This window comes from Rhineura floridana, chromosome 22, assembly GCF_030035675.1.
Source record: "Rhineura floridana isolate rRhiFlo1 chromosome 22, rRhiFlo1.hap2, whole genome shotgun sequence".
In the NCBI taxonomy this organism is placed as follows: domain Eukaryota; kingdom Metazoa; phylum Chordata; class Lepidosauria; order Squamata; family Rhineuridae; genus Rhineura; species Rhineura floridana.
The window spans coordinates 11,722,173-11,737,277 of record NC_084501.1 but is presented as its reverse complement, the minus strand read 5'-3'; the positions used below and the strand labels follow the sequence as shown (position 1 = coordinate 11,737,277).

General features: G+C 48.0%; 1 protein-coding gene across 2 annotated transcripts in view; it reads right to left on the bottom strand.

The window, feature by feature from the left end:
• Window positions 1-3,727: 3,727 nt before the first annotated feature.
• VPS45 (vacuolar protein sorting 45 homolog) overlaps window positions 3,728-15,105 on the bottom strand; it is a 40,725-nt gene continuing 29,347 nt past the window's right edge. The window contains exons 14-15 of one of the 2 annotated variants that reach the window (XM_061606335.1): window positions 14,026-14,157; window positions 3,728-4,300 (exon numbers count right to left, since the gene is read on the bottom strand). In XM_061606335.1, coding sequence (XP_061462319.1) covers window positions 4,207-4,300; window positions 14,026-14,157 — 226 coding nt within the window. In that variant the 3' untranslated portion in view covers window positions 3,728-4,206. The remainder of the gene's footprint in view (window positions 4,301-14,025; window positions 14,158-15,105) is intronic. The other variant, XM_061606336.1, reaches the window with a different exon arrangement.

Below are 15,105 nucleotides of genomic sequence, written 5' to 3'. Positions count from 1 at the left end.
CCATGGAACGAATTGCATATCCATCTGCAAGAGGACTGCCAAACACGCATGGCCCTGCAGATGTTGCTGGACACCAACTGCCAGCAGCTCCAGCATGGCCAACAGCCGGGGATCGGCACAATATATTTAATACAGTATTGTCCCACTTTGAACAGTCATGGCTTCCCCGAAAGCACCCTGGGAACTGTCATATACAAAGGGTGCTGAGAGCTGTTAGGAGATGCCCCCTATTCCTCACCCAGAGGTACAATTCCTAGAGTTCCCTGGGAAGAGGGATGGATTGTTAAGCCACTCGGGGGACCGTCAGGCATGCAGAAGGTCCCACGTTCAGTCCCCGGTGCCTGTAGTTAGAACTAGGAATACCCCCTGCCTGAAACACTGGAGATCCACTGCCAGTCAGCGCAGACATTACTGAGCCGGATGGAACAAGAATCTGACTCAGGATAAGGGAGCTTCCTCTGTTCCCCCCAAAATAAAGTTTCTAGTCCTCATGGTTCTGAATAAAGGGCTGATTTAAACAGGAAGGGTCATAAGAGGTGGAGGACCTGCTTTGCATGCAGAAGGCCCCAAGTCCAACCCCTGGTGCCTCCAGGTAGAACTGGGAATACCCCCTTGCCCCAAACCCTGGAAATCTGCTGCTGGTCAGTGCAGACAGCACTGAGCTAGATGGCCAAAGGGTTTGACTCATGACAAGGCACCTTCCGCTGTTGCCTGGTTCTTTCCCCTCACTGCATATCTCTTGCAAGTGAATCTTCAGTCTGTGACAGCGATCCAGGCGCCAGAGTGCTGCCCTCCTCCTCCTCCTCCTCCTCCTCCTCCTCCTCCTCCTCCTCCTGTCCCCCGGTTGGTGACTTTCCACATTTCAGGAGCATCCGCCCACACAGCTCGCTATCTCCCTTCTGCTTCGGAGTTACAAACAAGGGGGGAAATATTATAAACACATGAAGCACAGCAGGTTTCATCTAACGGCTTGTTTCCCTACAAGACAAGGGAAGCATCCCTGCGTGGTTCCATTACCATCCTGACTGCAAACCCAGATTGCAAAATCAATCCCCGCCAGTAACGTGCACTTGCAGCTTCAAAAGTCCCTCGCCAAAGGACTCCGGAGTGCGCTTAGTGGTCATGGGATAAGAGGCGAGGTGCAAGAAGCAGAGCGCAGGAATAGGCGGAGGGCTGCAGACAGTGGATCGGCCTTGGGACTGTCCTTTTTCACTCATTCATCAACAGCCTAGAGTTAGGGGCGAGCAGTGCGGTGGCGAAGCTTATGATGTATTTCTTTGTTAAGATTTATATCCCGCCCTTTCTCCCAGTACAAGCCTAAAGAAGCTTGCTGGTGAAGCAAAAACAGAAAGGGACTGTGAAGAGCTCTAAAAGGAGATATCCAAACTGAGTGACCAAATTGCATTTGCCCAATGTAAACAAGTGGAAAGGGCAAGGCAAGAAAATCTTAATTCCACAAATACTCATGGGGACTGAACTGGGGGTGACCTGACCAGGAAAAAGGGTTGGAGTATGATTCAGCTGCCAATCTGGGTGGGGATGAGGGAGAAAGGCAGTGTACCATCCTTTCGCCAGTTTGCTTTTCTCTCCTCTTCCCTCCTCCTCCCCTTTTCCTTTTGTCATGCCTTTTCAATCTTAAGCCTGCAGGCAAGTATTGTCATGCTTTAACTGACTGTATGGGTAAGCGACTAACAACAACAACAATACAACCTGCTTCCCACCTGAGGCCACTGCTTGATACCACAGCAGGGAACCCCTTGAAACCAAAATGGACAGAGCAAGCAAATCCTCTTGGGGACTGCCTACTCCATCGACGAAAGCAGCTTAAAATGAGCTAACACACGCGGGAGGGCCAGCCTCCCAGCGCCAGGGCTCCTTGATACGGGTGGATTGTAAGCAAGGTCAAATGCTATCTGGCTGAAGCCGGCTTGGACAATGGAAAGCTGCAACCTCTGACCCTACCTGGTCAAATCAGCGCCCAGCGTAGGCACTAGCAGAGGCGGTTTGTCCCTGAGTCCAAGGTGCTGGGAATCACAGGCAGGGAGGGAGGGTTGCTGCTGTTGCACTCAGGTCCTCCTTGCCACTGGGGAATCAGGTTGGCCACTGTGAGGGCAGGAGGCTGGCCTAGATGCCCCCCCCAACTGGCCTGATCCAGCAGCTGGGCTCTTCTTTGATGCTCCGATGCAAGGGAGTTCCCCCCACTCCCTTTTTAAAAGAGACCCAAATATAACACACACTGCTGGCGTCAGGATTACTAAATGGAAAATAAGATAGCCCCCATGAGGCAATGTCCCCAGGGGGGTTCAAAACAGTAAAACGTGTAATTTAGCCAGCTCGGGGTAGGTGAGATTCTGGCCTAACTGGGAATTATCTTGACATCCCTCCTGCCAGGCGCGGATGCTCCATGATGCCAGTGTCTCAAGGTGCTGCGGGGGAATCTGACAACTGCCTCCAAGTTTCCTAGTTTAGGGAAACATTTCTTTATATCATCACCATGACCACCATCATCACTCCACCTTCTCGCCCAGGTGGAAACAAAAGCCAGAAGGAAGGGAAGGTACAACCGAAGCAAATCGATTCAGAATAATAAGGCGCCAGATATTTTCTAAGGCTGATCTCCCAGCGGACCCAAACAGGTCGCCATCGTGGCACCTTTAAAGGGGCAAGGCAACCCCCCACCCTGCATAAACAACTCTGGCTGAGCCACGCATCGCAGGGATGGGAAAACACCTCTGCGGCCCTCCAGATGTGGTTGGACTCCCACCAGCCCCAGCAACCAGCACGGCCAACAGTTAGAGACGATGTTGGGGAGCTGTAGTTGGGCAACATCTAGAAGGCCACCAATGTTCCCCATCCTTAAAAGAGTGGTCCCTCCTACCTGCAAGCCAGCCATCACCGAGCATAAGGGCATATGAAAAGGCCAGCCACTGGGTCAGGCCAAAGGGGGGCAATCATCTAGTCCAGCCTCCTGTTCTCATAGTGGCCAACCCGATGCCCCAAAGGGAAGCCTGCAAGCAGGATCTGAGTGCAAAACAGCACTCTTCCCTCCTGCGGTTTCCAGTAACTGGTATTCAGGGGCATAGGCCTTCGATCACAGAGGCAGAGCACAACCATCACGGCTAGTAGCCACTGATAGCCTTATCCCCCATATATTGCGCAGAATTGACTCCTCATCAAACTGACAACCATGCAAAGTTTACTCCTCCATGTTGGAATATATGGGGTTCAACTCCAACTTGTGGGTTGAGGCTGCATGGGGCTAAAGGCGTAGCTAGAGAGGAGACCTCTTGGTTGCTAGGCTATACCTGTCCTTTGATTTCCTGCTGTCTCTTCCTTCCTGCTAGACTGATATGCAAAGAATGTTGATCCCTGTTCCTTCCTGCCTTCTACCAGTTTTCTTTCTCTCGAGAGGGGAGCAGACATCTTTCCTTTGTCTCTCATGAGGGCTAGCACTGGGACCAGTGCCGGCTGCTCCAGCATAGCTAGTTAGCTAGATCTAGAACTCTTTCCTATCGAGCATGTACTTCCAGAATAAAGTAGTTCTTTCTTATTTTAAAGCTTAAAGTCTCTGTCTAATTTGCAGGGAAGGGAGAATCTTAGCAAAGTTTCAAACACACACACATAAGCTCGCTCAAAACTCTCCGTTCCGCTACGCAACTCTGCAGGGCCCTACAGGACATTGGGCCCAGCCTCCTATACTCCATGGAGAAAAAGGTGGAGACACCAGTTATATGCCAGAGGGGGGAAAATCACAACTTCCTTTTTATTGGAGTTGACATAATTTTTCTTTGAGGGACAGCGCATCCCAGGACAGTAGGCAGGTAATCTTCCGGGGTGGTGGTAACAAAGAAATTTGAAAACAAGTTCGGCGGCTTAAGACAACCTCAAGGACCGCAAGACAGAGCTGCAGGCAGACAAGGAATAATGAGGCTAAAGTGGTGGTATTTCCCCCCATCCACCATCTCAAGAACTCAGTCAGGGCTTGCGAAGAGACAACTTGGTCCTGTGGAAGAGCAAGCTCAAAGCTCTCATGCGTACCCTGTCCTGTCCGGCTACAGGTACTTGGGAGAGTGGAATCTGGTCTTCTAAAGTGCTTTGCTGGAGTTTCAGACGGCAGGCAAATGAGTTGCAGGGATGACCGCACACGATGGATGCTGATCCCTCCGAGACGGTCAGGAGGAAATGATGGAGCGGGAGAAGAAACTATCAGTTCAGTCGCCTGGGCGCTGCCCTCGCCACCCCGTGAGAGCTCTCGGTGCCCCGTCCGCGGAAGCCAGAAGCCGAAACCTCCTCCAGGAAGCTGGGAAAGAGGAATAAACGTTGGCAGGGAGTTAAAGGAAGGGTCTGGGCATAAAGGGGGAACCGTGTCTGTACGCCACATTGAACTCCTTGGAGGAAAGGTGGGACAGCGACGTAAGAATAACGTAGAACAACAACACCTTTTCCATCGGTAGCAACTGGTGAGAGAAGAAAATCCTTACGAGAGAATGCTGTTTTTGCCAGGGAGATTCAGAACTTTAAGTTTACCTCGTCTTTGCATCCTTTTTAAATTCAGACTTGCAGAACTGACATTTCATTTCAATATTTCTTAAGAGTAACAACCTTCCCTTTTTGAAGGGGGCAAGGAGGGATTTGCTTGTTCATGTTGTAGTTCATTTGTGGTCCAAGTTAATTTCTATTCCTGCTTGTCTCGCCTCACTTTTATATTGCTGAATTTTGTTTTGCAGCGGTTTCCAAGGTCCCCCACCTCACCCCACCTACCACTTGAAAATTGCCAAGGGCCTTGGCAGACGACCTCATGATTTTTGTGCCTGTTGGAACCACTGTAATGTTCTGTGCTAAATGCTGCATGATTTTTAACTGTTTATACAGGCACACTGTGGACCACTGAAATGAAACCTGTGGTCACTGGCAGCCGCAGGCCACGGTTTGGGAACCCCTGGCCTTAGGCCTGGAAAGAAATAAAGGAATCTGAATCCACTGCTGGAGGTGGGGGGGGAGAGGCACTTATGAGATTCTCTCCTTGCCTTAAGTGCCCAAAATAACTCAGCTGGCTTTGGTACTCTGGGCACCTTGACTCTCTTTTTTTTGGGGGGGGGGACCATTTCCTGCCCCTCCTCAGACAGGAAAATGTCACAGGCCAGCCCTGACTGGAACTGTAGGTAGCATCTAAATCTCTCCTCTCCTCCCTCCCACCCCGAGGGAAAGCAGGCAAAAGGACTCAGGGGGTCTGAGTCAGCCTGGAACGAGACGCATCTCCAGAAGGTCTCAAGAGGAGCCGTGTTGTCGTGACTCTCTCTGGCCCCCACCCCGCAAAAAAGTCCCCCCTTCAACAGCCCTCCAGTTAGAGGCATCCTTGTAACATCCCACGTTGATTTAATTAGTCCTTGTCACACCACGGAGCGGCTGGCTGTGTTTTCGTGACCTGCCCACGTAGGCTGAAATATTGAGAAACTCATATTGCTGGGGACCAGCAAACACACACACACACACACAGAGCTGTTAAAATACACACACATACATGCACACACCCACACACGGCTGTTAATCACACACACACACACACACACACACACACACACACACACACACACACACACACACGGTTGTTAAAACACACACACAGAGCTGTTAAACACACACACATACTCTTCCCCTTCTGGTGAACAGGAGTGCCATTTTCTTCCACCACCCTCCATTTCATACTTAGCCTAGAAGGGGAACATTTCCTTGTTTGCTGCCGCCTCCTCTCAGTTACAAAGTTTGCTCCGGTCTGTTTCCACCGGGCTTGTCAGGAGGGTTTTCCTGTGCCGAAAAATGGGTCACGAACGAGGCAGGGGCCGCAGCCTCCCACGACCTTCGGCCCCGAAGGAAGGAAAGCCCCCACACATGTTGGGCCATGGGCCTGCCATAACAAGGCTTGGCGCTTCAACCTCGGGGAAAGGGCGACCAGCCTCTCTGCTGATCTCCAGCACCCAGGACGGCTCTGGACGTCAACAGGTGGGCACCGTGGTGGCACGATGCCACTTCACAAACAGCACCCGTTCAAGGGGGGCCTGTTTCCCAGGGGCACCTAAACAGGTTAGCCTGAGCACCCTGGGCTCCCTGTGTCCGAGGGCGACACCAGCCTTCTTTGGGGTTGGCTAGAAATCACAGCCAGCCCTAACCCTTCCCAGCCCATCAGACTCAAGAGGCTTAAAAAACACATTTTTGCTTCAGAGCGTCTGAAGGACAGGCGCCCGCTCCCGTAAAGTTCTAGAAGTTTAAAGGCATCTCAAGTTATGGGATTTGGGGACTGAGCTGTTTGGGCTGAACCTTACCTCCCCCGGCCCCCCAGCAACAATTTGCTTAAGAGTCCGGCTGCTGGAACCAGCCAAAGGGGGCCTGCCTTGTTCAGCCTCCTATTCTCACGAGGACCAACCAGATGTCCGTTCTGAGAAGTCCCCAAGCGGGACCCAAGAGCGACTCCTCTTCAAAACCATCCTGCCGTCAAGAGTGGAGGTAGAGCATAGCCATCCGGGCTAGTAGCCCAATAGCCTTACCCGCCATGAATTTGTCTAACCCTCTCCTAGCTGGCAGCCACCGCTGGCTCTTACTGGAGCGAATCCCACACTGTGAAACTATGCCTTGTGTGAAGGAGTCCTTGAGGACAGCAGAAGAGCCCGGATGCTGGATCCGGCCAGTGTACCACATATTCCAGCCGCCTGTTCTCACAGTGGCCAACCAGGTGCCCCAAATGGGAAGCCCCCAACCAGGACCTGAGCGCAAGAGCAATGCTCTCCCCAGCTGTGATTTCCAGCAACTGGGACTCAAAGAGGCATATTGCTTCCAACAGTGGAGGGAGAACATAGCCCTTGTGGCTAGCAGCCCTTGATGGCCTTTTCCTCCAGGAACTTGCCCAATCCCCCTTTAAAGCCACTTGGCCAAAGGAGGCCCATCGAATTCAGCATCCTGTTCTCAGAGGGGACAACCAGGTGCCCCAAAGGGAAGAAGCCAGCACAGCAGCACTCCCTCCACTCGTGATTCCCAGCAACTGGCCTTCAGGGGCCTCCTGCCTCTGAGAGTGGAGGCATAATGCAGCCATCGTTGGCTAGTAGCCACCCGATAGCCTCATCCCCCATGAATTTGTCCAGTCTTCTTTTAAAGCCACCCGCCAATATCAACGTCAATGATGACATCTTCACACCTTTACACGTGTGGACATGCCCCTTAAGAATGCAAGAGGAGTCCGGCTGCTGGATCCGGCCAAAGGGGCCCCCACCTACTCCAGCGTCCTGTCCTCACAAGGGCCGACCAGACGCCTCTTCCGGGAAGCCCTTAAGCACGGCCAGAGCGCAGCAGCACGGCTCTCCCCAGGAACTGGCCTTCAAGGCCGTCCTGCCCCTGACAGTGCCGAGAGAGAACACAGGCAAGTGCACAGAGAGGAAGGCAGCCAATCCTCTTTCAAAGCCACCCCGGTCGCCGTCCGCCATTCTGTCTGACTTCCGTCGTTTAACTCTGCACGGTGGAAGAAGCCCTTCCTTTCGTCTGTCCTGAACCTCCCAATGTCCCAATGCTTCGCTGGTTCTCCATGAGTTCTCATGATATGAAAAAAAGGGAGAATTTCCCCCGCTCTATCCACTTCCTCCACACCATGCATGATTGTATACACCTCTGCCATGTTGCCTATTATTATTATTATTATTATTATTATTATTATTATTATTATTATTATTATTATTATTATTATTATTATTATTAATAATAATAATAATAATAATAATAATAATAATAATAATAATAATAATAATAATACCCCGTCTTTTGGCTCAAGGCCCTCAAGGCGGCTTACAGAAGACACAAATATCAAAATACAATACAAGAATATATCAATAAAACAATAAAGCAATACGATTTACAAAACACAATTTACAAGAGTTAAATAACAATAACCATCACAATCTACATTAAAAATAACAAAGTGCTCTTGAACACTGCTCCTCTGCTGCAAGAACCAGGCATATCCATAATCAATAAAACAAAATGCAGCACCAGTAAGAATAACGGCTTTTGTCATCCATCAGGACTTCTACAAACTACACTGTCCAGACAGACGGTGGGAAACACGGTAACATTGCCTCCATCTCTGTACTCCCCTTCCTCGAGGCCAAGGGTTTAGCCACCCCTAATGTAAAGGTCTGGGGGAGTTCTTTTGTGCATCACAAAACTGTGTATCTCTCACACACACAGAGCAGCAGCGACAGATGCCACTAACATATGCATCAGCAAGAACGCTTACTGAAACAGCATGGTTACACAGGGGGTTATTCTCTGCCAAAATGACTCATTCTTTTCAGCTGATGATTAAAAAATTTTTTTTTCTTGTACAAGTTGATCAGGGATTAAATGACAGAAGATCCCCACAGAGTGTGATGCTACAGGAGGCACAAGATGATTGGGGTGTGTGTGTGGGAAACCTTGCAGAAAATGTTTATCACACACTCGCCCTGGAGCAGATCCAAGAGAACCACAGAACTGCCGGCCAAGGCTTATGGGAAAAAAACAAAGTCCGCAGAGGAGCTCCTGCCATTGCAGAAGCCAGGCTTTGCTCGCTCTCCTTCCAGAGTTGCAAATTCAAAGGTGGGGGACGTCCTTGGGCTGGGAGGGGGGGCTCCGAGAGCATCCCTCCTCCTCGCTATCCATCCCTCCAGCTTTCTTCCAATTATAGTTCAGGCTTCTCTCTCTCCTCTCCTGGCTAGTTTTAGGCCCAGCAACGCCGCAAATGGCATAGCTTAGCAAGCAAGCAAGCAAGCGGTTTATAAAGATTTTTTTTGGGGGGGGGGCTCACCTGCAGAGGGCAGTGATCCATTTGAGTATAAAAGGGGTGAGACGATCTGTCAGGGATCCTGGCCCCAAGCCGTAAAGGGCGTTATACGCCAGAACTAGCACCTTCAACTTAGCCAGGTTCAGTTCCTGCACAGCACCCCGGTTTTGTGAAGCCTGTTGACAATATTATTTTATCGTCATGCTGGAAAAGCAACATACAGATGGTTTCTCAGCAAGTTGTGAAATGCCATACAAGGGGTTTTATTTTATTGTTTCAAAAAGAAGTTGCGTGGGTGATGTGGTTTCCTGCTGTGCTTTTTTATGGGAGACTTAATCCTGCGGAAACGAGGCCTGTCCAGCGGCTATGCTATCTCCCTTCCTCATCGGCTGCCGCACAGACCTGTACGATCACTTCGATCTGGGGAAATGTTACTTATAGCACCCTATAGAACAGGGGTTCTTAAACTTGTGGTCCACTGGGCTTCAGGGTGTCTGTGAACTGAGCACACAGACCAATTTCCAATGCAGTAAAATAAATTGTATGCAAAATATTTTGTGTGTATGTGTTTGTACATTTTTCGGGGGGGGGGATCCACAGCTTTCATCAGATTCTGGATGGGGTCTGTGATCCAAAAAAGGGTTACGAACCACTGCTACAGAATACTGCAGGATTTAAGATATCTTTTCACCCAGGCTTTCCCTGACCCGTAAGATTGGAGCCTGTTTTATGTGTTTGAATCCACTGCATTTCTGGTTAATTCGCTTTTTTAAAAAAAATATTTATTCTATCCCACTTTTCCTGCAAGGAGATGCAGGTGGCATACAATCACAGTTCTCCCCTCTCAATTTTATCCTCACAATAGCTCTGCGAGGTAGGCTAGGCTGAGTGATAGCGAATGGCCCCCAAAGTCACAGCCAGTGAGCTTCATGGCCACGTGGGGATTTGAACCTGTGTCTCCCAGGTCCCGGTCCAACACTAACCACTACACCACCACTGGCTCACTGGCTTTTTATGTTATGTTATGTTACAGTTTATTTCTATGCCGCCTTTTGGCCAAAAAGGCCCTCGAGGCAGCTAACAAAAAATAAACACAAATAAAAAGTACATATCAGAAAAGAACAATACAGTTTACAAACATTTAAATAAAAATATATTGTTAAAAAAGCAACAGCAACATCTTTCAATAACAATACTAACAAATGTCATATTGTCTCAGATGCAATGCTTCTTAATGGAGTTAGTTTGTATGTTAGTTTATGTGTTTTTAAATTGCTGCTTTGCTGTTTTTATGTTGTGCTTTTGTTTTTAATGTTTTTAAACAACTTCACAGTTTTTCAGGTGCTTTTGTTTTAATGTTTTAATGACACATTGCTTGTTTTTTCCAGACTGTGCACCACTTTAAGAGATTTTCTGAAATATTGGTTTAATGCATGCTTTTAAATGAGTACATTTATATATGAAGCACAAAGTCTTTGTTCATAAACACTGGAGCCATCAGTGGATATCCAGCGACGTGATTTTGTTTTTCTTTTAAAATTGCTAGTTGAAGACAATCAGGAGAGGGGGGTGGCTGGCACATGGAAAGGAACAGGGTTTATCTTTCTAAGTGGGTCAATGGGTTAACCCCCAGATTAGTTGCTGCAGATTCCTGTGCACCCTAAAAGCCTGTCTTGTTCTCCACAGGTGACACTGCCCCTATGTAGAAAAACAAGATAAGCAAATGGAACCTCTCGAAGATTTCCTGCACTTCTGCCCAGCCTAAAAGCATCCTCGTTTGCGAATTTTAAAAAAAGAAATACAACAGTCTAGTATTAGCAAACAGTGGCTCCGTGTCAGTGGGTCAATGTAATCCGCTCCAGGTTTTAGTCCCAACTTTCAAGAGCTGACCAAGGTATTTCAGCTGGAAAGTTCAGTGCTTGGAAGTTCAGGCTAAAACCCAGAGCGGATTCCACTGCCCCACTGACACGGAGCCACCAGCCGCCACTGTTAGCAACTAAAGTTGTACCTTGACACCAGCATTTGTAAGTGCGAAATTGCCTTTTACCGAGTCACACCATCAGATCTTGTCTACGCCAACTGGCAACAATCTCCAGGGTCTTGGGCAGACAGAGACCTCCCTCATTTCCTGTCACCGGATCTTTTTTTTTTTTTAACTGGAGATGCTGAGCACTGAACCTGGACATTTTGCGTGCAAAGCTATCGATGGGTCTACTCTTGAGTCTAGAATCCTGCTGCATTTTTTAAAAGGAAGAAAGTGAGGTGAGGAGATGAGCAAAATGTTTTTTATAGTTTACAAACGAAAAAGTGTCGGGAAATGACTGCAGGTTAATGGGGGGGGGAGACAAAAGACGGCCATCTATTAAATTCAACAAATATTTCAATATAATGGACTTTGTGGATCCCAAAGCAGTCTGCAAATGTTTATGCAAAGCAATGGATAAATAAGACTAAGATCCAAAGCAATAAACTATGCTCCCCACGAGAGCAAGCATAAAGATGATCAATGGCTCTTCCAAGTTCCAAGTAAAATTTATGAAGAAAATTATATATATCTTTTGGTTGTTTTACGTACAAATTCCAATGTACCTAAATGCACTCAGCTCCATAAAAGCCCTGTAGCTGTTGCTCTGTAGCCCAACAGACGTGAGTTCAAATTCCAAGCCCCTCTGAGTGGCTGCCGGCAGGTCACTGTCCCCCACACAGGGCTGTCGTAAGGATAATATGAAAGAGGCGCTATGGTGTCGTTACTTGTGGGTCCGCTTGCAAAATGAGAAGGTGGGGGCTGGAGAGTATCTGAAGGCCAGCCCCTCTGCCTAAGAAGCCCCATATGTATGTGTAAAAATAAATATAAATATACACACCCACAACTCCAGATAAATGCTTTGGATTTCCCCACATTCACTGCTTTGGGAATCCTCACGACAACCCTGCAAGGTTAGATGGGCCTTTGGGACAATTCATCATCATCATGCTGACTGCTGAAGTCTAGCAACATCTGGACATCAGGATTTATGGGAGGGCAGCTGAATCAGTTGTGGGGGAGGGGAGAGAGAAAAAATCTGGAGGGCGGGGGCACCCTAGCTAATTCCATCAAGATTTGGTAAAACAAAATGTAGGTTAATGCAGACTTGCCTTTGTAACCCACTTTCTGAGAGATACTTAAGTTTCGGGTCCAATCTCAGTATTTGGTATTTTGCTCACAAGGGGAACTCCCTCTCTCCCCCCCTTCCACCTATCCGCCCGCTCCCCCTGGTAGGCGGTACATCTGATTCTTTTGACAGCGAGAAACCAAACAAATCTTTTCTGTGCCGTGAGAACATGTCATGCTTCTGGGGTTGGCGGATGAAGTATCCCTACCCGTGCTTCTGAAGAGCAGAAATCACAACGTGTGTGCACACAAACACAACTTTTCTACTCCTAACACTTTTATCATTAAAAGGTCCTACTTATAAGACACTTTTCAAAACGAAAGGGTCAGTGTATCTTTTGCCCCGGAGAGGAAATTTCATTTTAACTTTAAGGCTGTTGTTCTTTTCTGTATGACGTATGTTTGATGAAACCTGGCTTGTATTTTAATATGTATTTTGCATTTTCCTTTTACATGTATTAAACTGTGGTAGCCTATGGCTCTGAGCGATAAAAATATTCATTCATGCAAAAGGAAGGGGCTTGTGACGTTTACGATGTGAAAAGACTGCATATGTTAGTTAATTAAATTTCTTAACTGCCTATTTCTAAATAAAATAAAATAAAATAGCAGATTAACATAGACAAAAGCCATTCCAGGTGCTCCCCGCACCTGCGTGAAACCTACCTGCAAACAGGCCAGAGAATGATAGAGTGGGAAGGGGTTTGGGAGGTCATCCAGTCCAACCCCATCCCTGACTGAAATTAGCATCTGCACCACAAGACCTTGCAGCGGGAGGCGCAGAGGCAAAATTAAGTGTGAATTTTGAAGCATGGCTGTGTTTTAATTCTCCTATTGTTTTGGAAAGTGCGAATTTGGTTGATGCGGCTTGAAATGAGAAGTGTTGTTTTTAAAGCAAAGCTCAGCAAGGAGCCAAAGGAGGCTTCTAAGAGGAGGCGAGACAGGCACACACACACACACACATACAACACACACACAGGCTGGATGCTCACTTCCTGCAGGAGCAGGAGGATCCCAAGAGCCTCATTAACAGCCCTGCACAACAGCAAGAGCGAATTTGAAGGGCAGGGGGGAGGGGGGCAGAATGCTGCAAAAGGTCTGGAGGGAAGGCAGGAAGCAAACCCCCACCCTCGACTCCCCCCGGCACCAGATCTTGTTCCTTCTTATTTATTTATTGCATTTATATCCCACTTTTTCCTTCAAGGAGCTCAAGGTGGCATCCATTGTTCTTCCCCTCCCCATTTTATACTCACAACAACCCTGTGAGGTAGGTTAGGCTGAGAGACCGTGACTGGCCCAAGGTCACCCAAGGGAGTGTCACGGGCGAGCAGAGTTTTGAACTCTGGTCTCCCAGGCCCCAGTCTGACACACTAACCACATCACCACACTGGCACATAGTCATAGTACAAGGAAGAGAGTGAAAGGAAGAGAGTGAACAAGGCTTCATGAATGGCCATACAGCCAGGAGAGAACAGCCAGGCTCAGAGGCAGTCTACCTGTGATGGCCAGACAACCCCCCTTTCACAAACCGTACTTGTGAGTCACCTCCTAGCTGGGCACTTTGGGGAACGGAGGAAAACTTCAAATGGATTCTTTTCCCTCTTAGCAATGGTTTGTATGCACCAAAAATACACAGTTGCCTCCAGAACTCATTACATAAATTGAATCTGACTTGAACGGGGCATTATTTTCCCTTGTTAGACTTGAGTACTCATATGTATGCTGCCTTTATGCCCCCCTCTCTCCCCCCCCTCCAGCAAATATTTTATTTGGAATACTGAGGGCTAGAAACTTTTCAATTTATAAACGATTGGGAAAGACAGTGAGTGCGTATATGAGGGCAGAGAGGCACTGGACTTCTCTAACAACAAAATGAATAAATGGCATGCCATGTGGCTATGTTGTTAGATGGGCAGAGCACCACTCACATTAATGCAACTGCAGGGGTGTCAGTGGGTTTGCTTACACCAACTTATGCTAGGACAAAAATCACAGCCTTGTGTTCAGAGCACTCGGCAGAAGACACCCTGCACCAGCCAGCCCCATCCATCCGAGTGCAGCCCCAAATTACCTTTTCGTGTTGTGGATGACAGTCCCACCCAGCACAATCCGGACCCCGGGGGTGGTACGGTTCAAATTATAAACGGTCAGGGCCTCTTCGTACGTTGCCCCTCCGATTATGAACACAATGATGTCTTGCGGCCTGCAACAAAGAACGGGGAAACAGCTGTTTGTGGACGCAATTCGGAGTGATAATTCTAACTTTGATGGACCTAAAAATCAGTCTTCTCCAACAGCAGCACTCAAGACGCCATTGGTTTCCAACTCCTGTCAACTCCAGTCAGCACAGCCAACCATCAGGAATGAGACTGGGAGCTGCAGACCAAAATATTTGGGGGTACTAGGTTGAGGAAATGGCTTTTGGGGTCCAGGATACCAGAGGGGCCACCTCCCCACCAGACCACCCTGCCCAATCATTAAGTGGGGAGACCATTCTCCAGCCTGCAACAATAAGCCATGGTTTGCCTAACGAAACTTGGGTTACCCATGAGCTGTTCCACAGATAATCAAACAAACCGTGGCTTGTTTCTCCACAATTTGGCTTTGTTTTCCAGCTGCTCTTGCCTCACATCTTTGTAGCCTAGTAAGCATCTGGGACGGGGTGGCCAGACAAACCATGGAGAAGGAAAGGTGCTATGTTCACACATAACACCAAACCGTAGTTAAAACAAACAAAGGTTCATAAGCTAACAACCAACCATGGCTTCAGATTGTGGTGTGCTGGCAGTAAACACACCATAGTTAAGCCACCAGGCAGGATTGGGGTGATCAAACAAACCACAGTTTATTAACCCACAGTTTAATAAACCATAGCTTAGTATTATGCCCAAACTGGTATGCGTCCCAGCTATGGTGAAAGTAAGGTTGGATGGCATGGGCACTAGAGGATGCCTAATTTTTTTTAAAAAATGACTATTGCATTTGAATTTATACTGGAAGTAAGTTGATTGAAATTGTATAGTTTTCCATTTTTAACCAAGTTTGGCAATTTTTTATCTGTTTAGTCCTGCTTTTAATAGGCCTCTACACAAATTGCAGCTACTGCTGTCTTTAATTGAGTCTGGCAATTTTACCAGCTTGGTTGCTCATT